The sequence below is a fragment of the Astyanax mexicanus genome, chromosome 2 (genome assembly GCF_023375975.1).
Source record: "Astyanax mexicanus isolate ESR-SI-001 chromosome 2, AstMex3_surface, whole genome shotgun sequence".
NCBI classification, from domain to species: domain Eukaryota; kingdom Metazoa; phylum Chordata; class Actinopteri; order Characiformes; family Acestrorhamphidae; genus Astyanax; species Astyanax mexicanus.
This window is the reverse complement of record NC_064409.1, coordinates 7,458,125-7,471,177: the sequence shown is the minus strand read 5'-3', so window position 1 is coordinate 7,471,177 and position 13,053 is coordinate 7,458,125. Positions and strand designations below refer to the sequence as shown.

The 13,053-nt window shown below is 39.3% G+C and overlaps 1 protein-coding gene across 1 annotated transcript; it reads left to right on the top strand.

The window, feature by feature from the left end:
* Positions 1-454: 454 nt before the first annotated feature.
* LOC125780470 (uncharacterized) lies at positions 455-12,463 on the top strand. The gene is made up of 3 exons (XM_049474206.1): positions 455-511; positions 10,462-11,301; positions 11,497-12,463. The coding sequence occupies exons 1-3, from the start codon at positions 455-457 to the stop codon at positions 12,283-12,285; spliced, it is 1,686 nt and encodes a 561-aa protein (XP_049330163.1). The 3' UTR covers positions 12,286-12,463.
* The last annotated feature ends 590 nt before the right edge of the window (positions 12,464-13,053 follow it).

Here is a 13,053-nt window from a genome sequence, read left to right as displayed (position 1 = left end):
TCGCTTCACTCTCTCACCCACCCCAGAGTGTTTGATGGGATTTCTCTCAGGTAAGACCCCCTCCTCCCTCATTACCACCCCCTCCCCTCCTAGCATTCCAAGGTAAATAATGATGATGATGGTGGTGCGAGAGCGACAAAGGGTGAGCCGCTCCTTCATCTCCTCCACGCTGAGTAATAAAGGCTGAGGGATGAAGGTAGTCCACTCCCTCGCCTGTCAAATTACACTCCCATCAGCCTCAGGGGGGACGAGGGGGGTGGGTATTTGTTATGGCCGCTGCAGAGACGCCAACATCCTCCCAGCTATGTTGTGTGGACCAAGGGAAGGCTGGGTCGTCACATTGTAAATGAACGAGAAATGAGACTAGCAGTACCATTAGGTGGGCAACTCCAAAAGTGGACAAAAAGGTTGGGATTATATGAATGTGAGGGATATCATATGATACGTAGCGAAGATGTATATCGGGCTATGGAACTCAGATCTAGCTGGAATTTGGATCAACCACCAGCAAGTACAACCACTTCAAATTTACAGAAGATGGATAAATCTGCTTAACCTTTAATAGAAGTTAGTGTTTTTTTATCAGTGATTTTATTCTATTCAATCAATTTGTAAAATTTTTGTTGATCAGTTTTAACATATAATGTAGGTCTGCTAGATTTAGAGATCATTTGAAAGGATTATTCAGACAAATATTAGTTATTAAAACACCTTCTGTGGTGAAAAGACATAAAAAAAATACAAAAGATAACAACCTTTATATTAAAAGACACTTAATGGAGCAAGCCATTAGAATTTTTTACCATCATGGCTGGACAGGACACATGCAGATGCAGTTTAAGAACTTTATTAAATAAGGTACAGTTGAGGTACAGAGAGAGTTAAAAATGAGCAGGGTCAATACGAGTAAACAGCAGCAGTAGGAAATACACATACCATAAACAAGAGACAGTTCGAGGTTCATACACAGAAAGGAGAAAAATCTGTGTCAGAAAATACAAAACAAGGTCAGAAACAAGAGAGCTAACACAGGCACAGGCATACGTGGAAAACCAACAATACTCGGCCACAGGTGAGTGAGGTGAGGTGTACTTATAGTGGGTAGAACAGGTGTAGTCAGTATTCTGGTGATGAGCTTCCAGGTAGTGCCCTGTGCAGCGTGATATGATCGCGAAAGGGAGATGTCTGTCTGTGGTGCATTCTGGGTATCGGAGCACGGAGAGCACAGTTAGAGCTGAGTGTGGTAGAAACTTTACAAATAATGACATTACAAGCAGTAAAATCAAAAGTCTTACTTTGCAGTGCGAAATTGCAACTAACCAGGTGTGCTCTGTACAACACCCACAGAAATTAGCTGTCCCTGTCCATTTAACCCAAAGATGCTTCTGTTCGTGTTGCATTGTAATGGAAATAATTGGATACCATTGCAAAATAATCTTAAAAGGAATCTAATTGCTATCTTTCTAACAGTGACCTTGCAAGATTTTTAGTTTTTGCAGTATACAAAAGATTTTCTAAGCCATTTTTTTTTTCAAATGTTTTCATGCAATTCTGCAAATGCTGTTGTTTAGTAATGTGTTACCCAAAAAGAACTCTAGCAACTTTTTGCATTTTTTTGACAACCACATTCTAGAATACTAAAGTCACTCTCTGAAACTTTTAGACAAAAGATTTTTAGAGTTTTTAATCATAATAAAGCAGAAACAGAAGCAGCTTTTGGCCACAGCTGCCCTTGAGTTGCTGCTTCTTGTTTGGTGTTGATTAGAGCTCTGCTGTTGGTTACTCCCAATGTCCAAATCGCAGACTACAAACTTAACCATGATTGATTAAACATGGTTGAATGTATTTACTGGAAAATTTCCTTTTGATTTTAAAATCATTTGACAGGCATTTTGGTGTAAAGTCGACACACTGTAACCAGTATGACTGGATGTTGTTGCTAATTAAAGGCTTGTCTTGATGCTAAAGCAAATCAGCAAACCGTTCTAAAGATTCCAACTTGCAGGTGCATCTGAATAAATTAGATTATTACAGACATGTCCTGGGTGGGTTGTGGACAGCTTATAAAAAAATAAATACTTAATAAAAAATGAAAAATAATTAAAGCTCATCTGATTTTGTACTTATCTTTTATATTGGGAAAAAGTGATAAGATATATTTAAATCTAATTTTGTGGCCTTATTTATTTTGTGCAGTTTTGATATTTTTTGTTCTAACAATTTTCATACGTGTAATTGTCGCTTTCTCTCCTCTGTTTCTTAAAAAAATTGTCTTAAATTAACTTTGCATATGCATATATATATATATATATATATATATATATATATATATATATATATATGTGTGTGTGTGTGTGTGTGTGTGTGTGTAAATGGGTTTTTGAAGGCTATTGTTCGAAAATAAATCAACTTCTTTGGTTTGTATTCTAAAAAGTGGTTCATGACTTAATTACCATGAGAAAATATGGGTCCAAAAAAGCGTATCAGCAGGGGCATGATTGTGTAGTCTAGCCTCCATCCAGACTGCTGGACAATTTAAAGGCTTAGGAAACCTTTGCTAAGGTTTCATGTTGATTAGCTTGAAATTAGAGCTGGGCAATTAATTGATTTTATCGATTAATTCGAATTTACAGTTAAGGACGATGTGTTTTTATAAAAATCGATCTTCTCTGAGTTTTACTTTTCACCACCGACACTCCCCTGAGCTTAGCCCCGCCCCTCTCTCCTGCGCGCAGCCCCGCCCCTCTCTCCCTCCCTCCCGCGCCAACTTTGTCGCTATATTCAGCTACTTTTTATACCCTTTAGAGACTTTTTTTGTAAAAATGCGACTAGCGACAAATCTAGCATGTTTTTGTGGTGTTATTGGAGACTTCTGGTGACACACACACACCGCTCCACAAACACACTGTGCGTGCTGACTGACCCCCCCCCTATTTACAGAGCAGAAATATAAAAAAACTCACTGAATTTAACTCACACAGTCTCAGTCAGTCACTCACTCAATTCACCACATAGCCTGTCTCTCACCTCGTCCACAGTGTCTCCCTCTTTGTAAAAAAGCTATTCAACAATTTGTCTACAATAGGTTTGAAAATAAAGAAAACTTAAGAAAGCTAAAAATATATATATATATATATATATATATATATATAATAAAAAACTGCTCTTATAATAACATTTAACAACACGGCAAAAAAATGATTTATGTAATTTATGTAAAAATAAAGTTATTATGAGACGTGACTGCCTATTTAAAAAGCAACAGAAGTTGTTCATTTGTTGGAGTTCATTTGTATTGTATCATTTCTAACCTATTTAGTGTTTTTTACTCACTTTTTTCTCTCACACAATGTTAATCCTTTACAGCTTCAAACACGTGCATTATGCAAATTAGGCGATGATGTCATTTAGCGACTTTTAGGAGATTTTAGTTGGGAAAAAAAACGATTTAAATCGAAAATCAGATTTTTTTTTTTAAAAATCGAAGGGTTTTTTTTGGGCCATATCGCCCAGCTCTAACTGAAATATAAGCATTTTTCGATGGCATTCTCACTTATTGAGATTCATTTAATTTAATTTATTTAATTTGACTAGCAGCAGGTTTACAGTCAATTAACTGCTGTTAGTCAATATTTTGGTTGGCAGCTGTGACAGCAAAATTAGAACAACTCTAACAAAGGGGCTGCAAACTGCTTTAAAGGTTAAATTTGGTATAAAGTTTCTAAGAAGTGTTTTAGAAGAAACTCCTCGGCTCCTCCTGCTTGTTGAGGAGCTATAATTTGCCATATTTCCATTTTGCCAATATTAAAACGAGTCTGACAGCAAGTTCAGGTCTCAACTGCTATATTTATTTTTATTTTCTGAAATGTTGAGCAATAAAAAGCAATAAAACACTCAATGTTGTCAATGTTATCAGGAAAACCATCTTGATTTTGATGATCTATGACCCCATCACAGCTGTGATGTTGTTCACAACAACACACTTTTTTCTCTATTTGTGTTTTATTGCTTTGTTTTGTTGCAGGTAATTCTAGGCGATTTCTGTTGGTCATCACAAGGTGTGATGAGACTCTGGTATAAGAGCAACAGTCTCCCACAGTGTTTCACTGTTTGTTTAAACAAAAAAAACAGCTCAGTTCAGGTTGAATCACTAAATCCTCGTCTGATGGTGTCTCTCTCTGTTCCCAGCCATGTTTTAAATCATTTAATCTGTTGTTGTTTACGCCTGCCTTAATTTACTGCCATTTCCTCAGACCTGGGCTGGATGGGTAGGGGCGTGTAGCAGCCAAACAGATGGCATGACTCGGGGCGGGCGGTCCAAAGCGACCCGGTGGGTTTCAGAAGAATCCAGTTATGCGTTCCAGGCCCACACAAAGACACAAGCAGTTATGCTGCCCGTCGTGCCCGATGTGTGATCAACCATATGGACCATCAGAACCACTAATGAATATCAAAAAGTCTCAGCGCCTCCTCACTCGTTTGGAGAGGCTTGTTTGGAAGAGCACTTGAATTCGTGCCACATATCGGTGCTGCAGATTGAGTCCTGGTGATGCAACTTGCCTGGTGTTCTTTTTCTAGCCTGTGATTGGCTCTGGAAAATAATAATGCGGAGATTGACGGGTGTAATGCTCTCAAATTTTGCACTATAAACTCTAAAAAGTGCAATAAACCCCCTGATTTTAGCTGATTCAACCCTCAGCTCAATTTTTTAAAAAGGCTAAAAAATGAAAGGGGTGGTTTAGCAGAGGCACTGGGTGATGTTGTATGGGTTTAGGGGCAGGGCAGGAGTGGGAGAGCTGATTGGCTGAGCTGCAGCAGCAGCAGTGTGCCTCTGATAGCGGTGAGACACAGATGGTTGGTCATCAGCAGGGTTTATAAAGGTTCCTAAACCTTAAGAATGGTTTATACAAATTTTAAAGCAGGACTAGTATGTTTCATTACTTTAAAGTAACACATTTCAGATATTAACGTAAAAAATATGGTTTAGGGTTTATGGTGTGGTCTTCTGACAGTAACTTGCCTGGTGCTCTTTACAATCTGTGATTGGTTCTGGAAAGTAATAATGCAGAGATTGTGGGGTGTAATGCTCTTAAAATATGCACTATAAACTCTTTAAGGGTGATTTTTAGCTGACTCCACCCTCAGCTCAAATTTGAAAAGGCTAAAAAATGGGAGGGGTAGTTTGGGAGAGGCACTGGGTGATGTATGGGTTTAGGGGCGGGGCAGGAGTGTGAGAGCTTATTGGCTGAGCTGCTGTAGCAGCAGCATTGTGCCTCTGATAGTGGTGAGACACAAAAGGTTTGATGTCAGCAGGGGTGGGCGGGGGGCGGTATTATTGGTCGACTGATCTGCATATTTTAACATTTTGTCTGAGTACCAAAGTACACGACCAAATCATTTACATCTATTGCAACGCTGAACCTGTGAGGGCGCTGCAGAGGCAGAAATGACCAACAATAAAAGCATTTTTTAAAGGTTAGGAAAGGTTTATAAAATTACATTTTAAGCAGGACTGGTATGTTTTATTACTTCAAATGAACACATTTCAGCTATTAAGGGAAAAAAATATGCTTTAGGGTTTAGTGGCTCTTTAAAAAAGTCTTGAAAAAAACTATTGCGTATTGCAGTGGATTAACCTGTTAATTTTATTTAGCTTGCCAGCTCTTTTCTGATTCTGAGTTTCTTTGGTTAACAATGCATGACTAGGAAGGTAAAGGTTGGGTTTGACATGCTGATATTTTTAAGAGTTCAGAAATCAATATTTGGTGGAATAACCCTGGTTCTTAATCACAGTTTTCATGCATCTTGGCATCATGTTCTCCTCCACCAGTCTTATACACTGCTTTTGGATAACTTTATGTCTTTACTGCTGGTGCACAAATTTAAGCAGTTCAGTTTGGTTTGATGGTTTGTGATCATGCATCTTAATCTTGATTATATTCCAGAGGTTTTAAATTTGGTAAAATCAAAGAAACTTGTCATTTTTAAGTGGTCTCTTTTTTGTCCAGAGCTGTATATTTCTAGCTACAACTTTCGTGGAAAAAAATCTTAAGGACTGCTGCTTTAAAAGGAGGAGAAACACGCTTCTTACACAAGCTGCAGTCACTCAAGGTCAGAGGCCGAGATGTTCTAAGTAAGGAAGATGACCCATCTGCTCATTTGTATAAAGAATCCCCCTGTTGTGCTCTGTTTTGTTCTATATCCGTTATCCTCTCTCCTTGCTCTGTTTCATTCCTTCACACTTGCTATTCTGGGTTATCATATGCCCCACCTTGCCACAGGCACTGCAATGTGATAGCATAGCTGATATGTGCTGCAGCAGGAGTAGAGTATTAAGCAGACCGCCACCCACATCGAGACAGCTGACCCCAGGACTCCAAAACACACTAGATGGCTGGGAGAACAATTGTGCAGCCCGAGAGTTTGCCTTGACCCATGCTGGCCTGACACGAGAAACGCAGACTCAATATTGTGTTGCTCTGGGTCAGAGCAGAGAGGGAGAGAAACCAGAGACATACAAATGTAGAAAAATGGAAGAGAGAGAGAGCAGAGACATCAGAACAGGAGACTGGCTGGAATTAAAGGAATGGAACAGGTCATAATGCTGAATATCGTGATTATAATACAAAAGGTCTTACTTTATAAAGAGTCAGTCACATTGTTGGTGAAGATACAATCAGAAAACTGCCGCAAAGGTTTAATTTTATTTATTTTTTATTCATTTTAAAATGTGTAGTTGTGGTCCGGTGATCCGGTATAATGCTGCTTTAGTCCAGTGAAGGAGGGAGCAGGGAGAAACGACAGGATTTCAGCTCTTGCTCATGAATATTTATACATGCAAACATATCGCCTCCAATTGGCTAACAGTCCTACAAGGCAGTGAGAGGAACAACGGTTAGAAAGGTTTTTAAAATAAAGACATTTCTACACAAATAACTAATAGTCTTTGCAATGTCATATGGTACTTTACAACATGTGTAATAATGCCCTAATGCTAAGCGCAGTTCAGCCACTAACCTAGTCTTAGAGTCTCTGTAAAAAAAAAATAATAATCCACCGGAGATCCTATTTAAACGTAGAGTTACTTACACACAGAGGTGGGTAGTGCAGGTCCAGAAAGGTTTTAAAAAGTCCACCACAGGTTTTTGTTGGCTGAGCCACAGCAGAACCTCCCAGGCTAATTCCAAGTTGACCTAGACACGGTGCTTTTCTTGATCGACTCGTTTTTCTGATTCTGATTCTTTTACTAACTACTGCAGACAATAAAGGTTGAGAAGGGTTTCATGTGCAGCATGCATACACAACTCAGAGATTCCTTTCGTATTTCACAAAGAACAATAAAAAGAGGATTTTAGCAAATGGACACCTTCAAAACTCCCAGGGGTACCTTTTTTACACATAGCAGGATCTGCTAGGGCTGGGATTGCTACAAGACCCGAGTCAGTGACGGGACCTATGCCGAAGACTTTTGCTTCAAATCAAAGACTTGTAGAATTGTTTACAAGAGTTTGTCTACATTAAAAGTTTTTTTTCCTGGTATCCTGGTAGAACTCTTATATTTCTTCAATGTCAGTGGTTTTGAAAGTTTGAAAGGACCCAAAGATAATCTCATTTTTGTTCCATACAAACTTACAGCACTCCTGGAGCACAAAAGCAAAACCTGAACAATGAAGGTGGCCTTAAAACTACTGTTCTGTGAAGCTTAGGCAAATTTAGCATTAGTGCTAAAGTATTGTTATAGCGATGTAAAAGCAGAAAAATGGGCACCCTTGGGAAAAACAGTGACATGTAGTGTGTGTGTGTGTAGTGACATTAAACACTACTTAAAGTGGAATTTAGTATAGTTTTTCCAGTATTATTAAAGTGTACAGAATATGTATGTGGCACTCTAAAATAGTTAAGTGTGTGAAAATAGTAGCCCCCTATTTTATTTTTAGGTATTATCTCCTTCTCATAGAACTACTGTTAAGGTTCCTATTGTTATTTAACAAGACAATATAAGTTTCGCCAGTAGAGGGCGCTCGGTGACAGGCACCAGGGTCTAATACTCTAACCAGCAGAGAAAGTTAGTCAGTACCTGGTGGAGCAGTTAGCAGATAACACACCGAGTAGCTCCTGTAACCTGCTGTTTCTGTGTTTTGCAGGTAAGCTGGTTGATAAATTGTACATAAAGTGAGAGTTAACAGTATTAGTGACTCATTAGAGCTATTTGTTGTGAAAATGTCGAACTTGTGGTCGAAGGAGTCGTTTTAATGAGTTTCAGAGCTGTTTTAGGTTTGAAAGCTAATCGGTAGAAGCTAAAGCTAAATGTGAATCAGACTGAGCCTCGTGCTAAGCTATGAAGCACATGTGGTCTTATACTTGAACTAGTCTAGTTATTCGGCTAGAATTTAAGTCTGTATTTTCCATTTTTGCTATTTTTGAGCTAGTTTTGGTTTAAAGCTGCACTATATATGTTCTGTTTACCAGATTCAGTGTAAATGCTTTCTGTTAATTAATTAATATGGAATATAGGAGATACAAGCAAAAAAGATCTTCATTCAAAATGGATTTTGTTTAAAATACAATTCATAGGAGCAATTGAGTTAAAAAGGGATTAAAAACTGATTAAAATTGTTGTTAAAAACACTATAAAAACTGGAAGCAGAGTAATAAGAGTTCATAATGATACTTGTTTACACAGTAAATGCATTCTGATGATTAGTGAGTTTATAACAGTGATGTATGTGGAAATAAAACTGTAAATGTGCAGAGACATTAATGTAATTAGCTATAATAAGAATTATACTGTAATACTGTTTCTATTCGAGTTTACTATACAAGTGTATGTTGTCACTGTTTCTGTAATGCAGAGAAAGTTAGTCAGTACCTGGTGGAGCAGTTAGCAGATAACACACCGAGTAGCTCCTGTAACCTGCTGTTTCTGTGTTTTGCAGTGCATACACAAAAATAAATATGTTGCACCGGAGATGAGTTGGCCCATCATTTTCAGCAGTGTAACATGTACATCAACATGCAAAGTAGTAGATTTACAATATAATTTAAGTATATAACAATTGATGTTTAAAAAAACTAGTGGTGTTAATCGTTTAAAAAAAATAATCTGATTAATCACAGAAAAATTATATTTATAGTGGATATTTAAATGTTACAGAGCCCAGGAGGGGCCGTGGATAAAAAAAATAACTAAATCACGTTTTCTTTAATTCGAGTGAACGATTACGAAATTGTTCACTCGAATTACAGAAATCGTGAGCACGAGCTGCTATATCGTTCACTCGATGAATTTTTTTTTTATCCACGGCCCCTCCCAGGCTCTGTAAAATGTAAATGGAAGTTAGTGGTGTCAATTAAAAGTATAATATATACTTGTGTGTTTGAGGAGAGATAAAATCAACATAGAGTGCTGGAATAAAGAATAGATTATAAATTGAATTGTTAGTGTCTCAGCTTGGTTGTGAGGATTTCTAAATTCGAACTTAATTTGATGAGAATAAAAATCAGGAAAGCGCAGGTTTGTGTGTGTTTCCGTGCGTGTGCCCGTATATGTGTGTGCATGCATGCGCATGTAGCGTGTGTGTGTGTGCAAGTGTGTGTGTGTGTGTGTGTGTGTGTTCAGAGCGCGACGTTCAATCATTCAGCCTGACGACAGATCAGTGTGTTGGGCAGATTGCGGGCAGATTACAGCGGAAGTAGGGGTCAAACTTGGTGCCTTAATTAACTTGCGTTAAAAATATAATAACTCGTTACTGATTCTAAATTAACAGCGTGCGTTAACGCTTTAACATTGACAGCCCTAAAAAAACACATTTTTAAATCTACTTAAGTTTGCAGAAGGTATATGAAAAAAGCACTTAAAAGCACAATCTAATGCTTTTATGTTGTATTTAAATATAGTTATATTACAATTGAAGTATAGTTAAGTTGCCATAGGTTGTTAATAGATAATAGTATGTTTAATATGTATTTTAATGCTGAAAGTGTGTATGTTTCTATGTTAAGTATACTTTCAAATAATACACTTAAATGCACTTTTTGTTTACAAGGCTTGCCTGGCCCCAGCAGTCAAAAATTCCTTCAGTTAATGTGCAGAAATGAGACGCTTCGGTACTATTATATTGCTCATCTGTCTTTATTATCAGCAGCGTGTGCAGCAAGAATGATATTGTCAAGAGTGTCTGTCAGGAGTTGAATGTTAAAAAGGCAGATTATGAAAAGGGTACATTGCAAGTCATGCTCTAATGTTGCATTTCTTCATTTGCAGACCATCGCAAAAAATATCATATCAGCAACAAATTGAACCAAGATATGCTCAGAAGTGGACAGAGACCCATGTTTTTCCAAGCTACGCTTCAGTAGTTTAAAGTGTATCCAAATGCAAATCCAGGTGGAGTGTTCACACCTGTCAAACTGAACTGAACTAAAAGTAAAAGTTTGATTTGTTTGTGGTAAATAAGGTAGTTGAGATTTTCAACAGAGGTAACTGCTGCAAAATCCTCTTTCTACAAAAGGAAACTGGAAGAATCAGCATCTGACCCTCGCAAACTCTTCACCATCTTCTCATCTCTTCTAAACCCTCCCACTCCTCAACCTCCCACAACCCTCTCCCCGGATGATTTTGTCAACTCCTTTGAGGAGAAAGTAGCAAATATCCGCCAATCCTTTCCCCCTGCCTCTACCCTTCCCACCAAGCTCTATCTTCCACATTCTACCTCTCTGTCTCAATTCTCTCTGCTTTCCACAGATGAAATCCTTCATCTTCTACATTCTAACAATCCAACCACTTGCCCACTTGACCCTTTACCATCTTCCCTCTTTCAGACAATTGCTCCTGACCTCCTTCCGTTCATCACTCACATCATTAACACCTCTCTATCATCTGGTCATGTTCCATCAACTTTTAAGACTGCCAGAGTGGTTCCTATCTTGAAGAAACCAACTCTAGACAGCTTGGACGTTGGCAACTACAGGCCAGTTTCTCTCCTCTCTTTCCTTTCCAAAGTCCTTGAGCGTGCTGTCTACAACCAACTTTCTCTCTTTCTCACTCAGAACAATCTTCAGGATCCAAACCAGTCTGGCTTCAAACCTGCACATTCTACTGAAACTGCCCTCATTGCAGTTACAGAGAAGCTTCATGCAGCAAAAGCTACTAACCTGTCATCTGTTCTGATTCTGCTTGATCTCTCTGCTGCTTTCGACACGGTCAACCACAGCATTCTCCTTTCCATCCTCACCAGCCTTGGAATCACTGGCTCTGCATGGCAGTGGTTTGCATCGTACCTGGAGGACCGTTCCTACCAGGTAACTTGGCAAGGGGCAACATCTGCTCCATGCAGACTCTCCACTGGGGTTCCACAAGGCTCGGTGCTTGGTCCTCTTCTTTTCTCACTCTATACTCGCTCTCTGGGTGAAATAATATCTTCTCATGGATTCTCATACCACTGCTATGCTGATGACACTCAACTAATCCTTTCATTTCCTCCTTCCGACACTCAGGTTTCATCCCGCATCTCAGCATGTCTCAATGATGTCTCGATGTGGATGAGTTCTCATCACCTAAAACTCAACCCCAGCAAGACTGACCTTCTGTTCATCCCAGGAACTACAAGCCCTCACAACAATCTCTCCATCTCTTTCGAGAACTCACTGGTCACTCCATCGGCAGAAGCAAGAAGCCTCGGTGTAGTAATGGATGACCAGTTATCGTTCTCGAGCCATATTGCGAATCTGACTCGGTCATGCAGATTTCTCCTGTACAACATCCGAAGAATTCGACCGTTTCTGTCTCAGGATGCCACTCAGGTGCTTGTGCAGTCTCTTGTCATCTCAAGACTTGACTACTGCAACTCTCTACTGGCTGGTCTTCCACTGCGAGCCATCAAACCACTACAGTTAATTCAGAACGCGGCAGCACGACTCGTCTTCAATCTTCCGAAGTTCAGTCATGTGACTCCTTTGATGCGTTCCCTCCACTGGCTTCCTGTTGCCGCCCGCATCCGATTCAAAACCCTGACGCTGGCCTACAAGGCAAAAAACGGACCAGCACCTTCATACCTGATGGCGATGGTCAAAGCCAGATCTGCACCAAGAGCTCTTAGAGCTTCCAGTACGGCTCGACTCGAACCTCCATCACTCAAAACACACAGAAAACAGACATCCAGACTCTTCTCTGTGCTGGCACCAAGGTGGTGGAATGAACTTCCACTGGATGTCAGAACAGCAGAGTCACTCACGGTCTTCAAACGTCGACTGAAGACACATCTTTTCAAAGAGTTCCTAAACTAAAAAAAAAAAAAAAAAAAAAAAAAAAAAAAGGTTCCTAGGGTTCTTAACATGATTAAGTTCTATGTATCTCTTGATCCTAGTCTACAAACTAGCTTTGGATATCTTAAGTAACTTTGAAGCACTGTTGTAAGTCGCTCTGGATAAGGGCGTCTGCTAAATACCATAAATGTAAATGTAAATGAGAAGGAGCCCTTAGTCATACAGGACCAGACTCCTTCCTGTCTGCATGAATATATATAGCTCTATACCTGAGACTGATTGTCAGCTCACAGAACTTGTTTCAGAAAGTCATTTGGCTCCTCTAGATATTCTGTATTAAACTTCAAAAGCTGAATTTTGTTGAAACTTTTTATTGCCTTTACCTATCTTATCCTCTACTACAGATTACTTTTCTTCTCATAGCTTTAGACAGTATTTTAGAGGATGTTGGTACGAGGTTTGATGAGCCAGAGTATATATATATATATATAAAGCTTGTCAGTTCTATTTAGCTGGCAATTAAATTAATTACAATTAGTGATATGCCTCAGGTCTGATTTGTTAATCAGTGTCTGTTAAACTTTGAAATGCTTCGAACGCCCAAAAAATGCACGAAACTTGGGCGCCGAGTGGTCCAGCCGTCTAAAGCGCTGCCACTATAAACAGGAGGTCGCAGGTTCGAACCCCAGCTCATGCAGTTTTGCCATCAAGCTGCCGGTGCTCAGAGGGAGCACAATTAGTCCTTCTCCCTCCGGGTGGGTAGATGGCGCTCTCTCCCCTAATCACTCC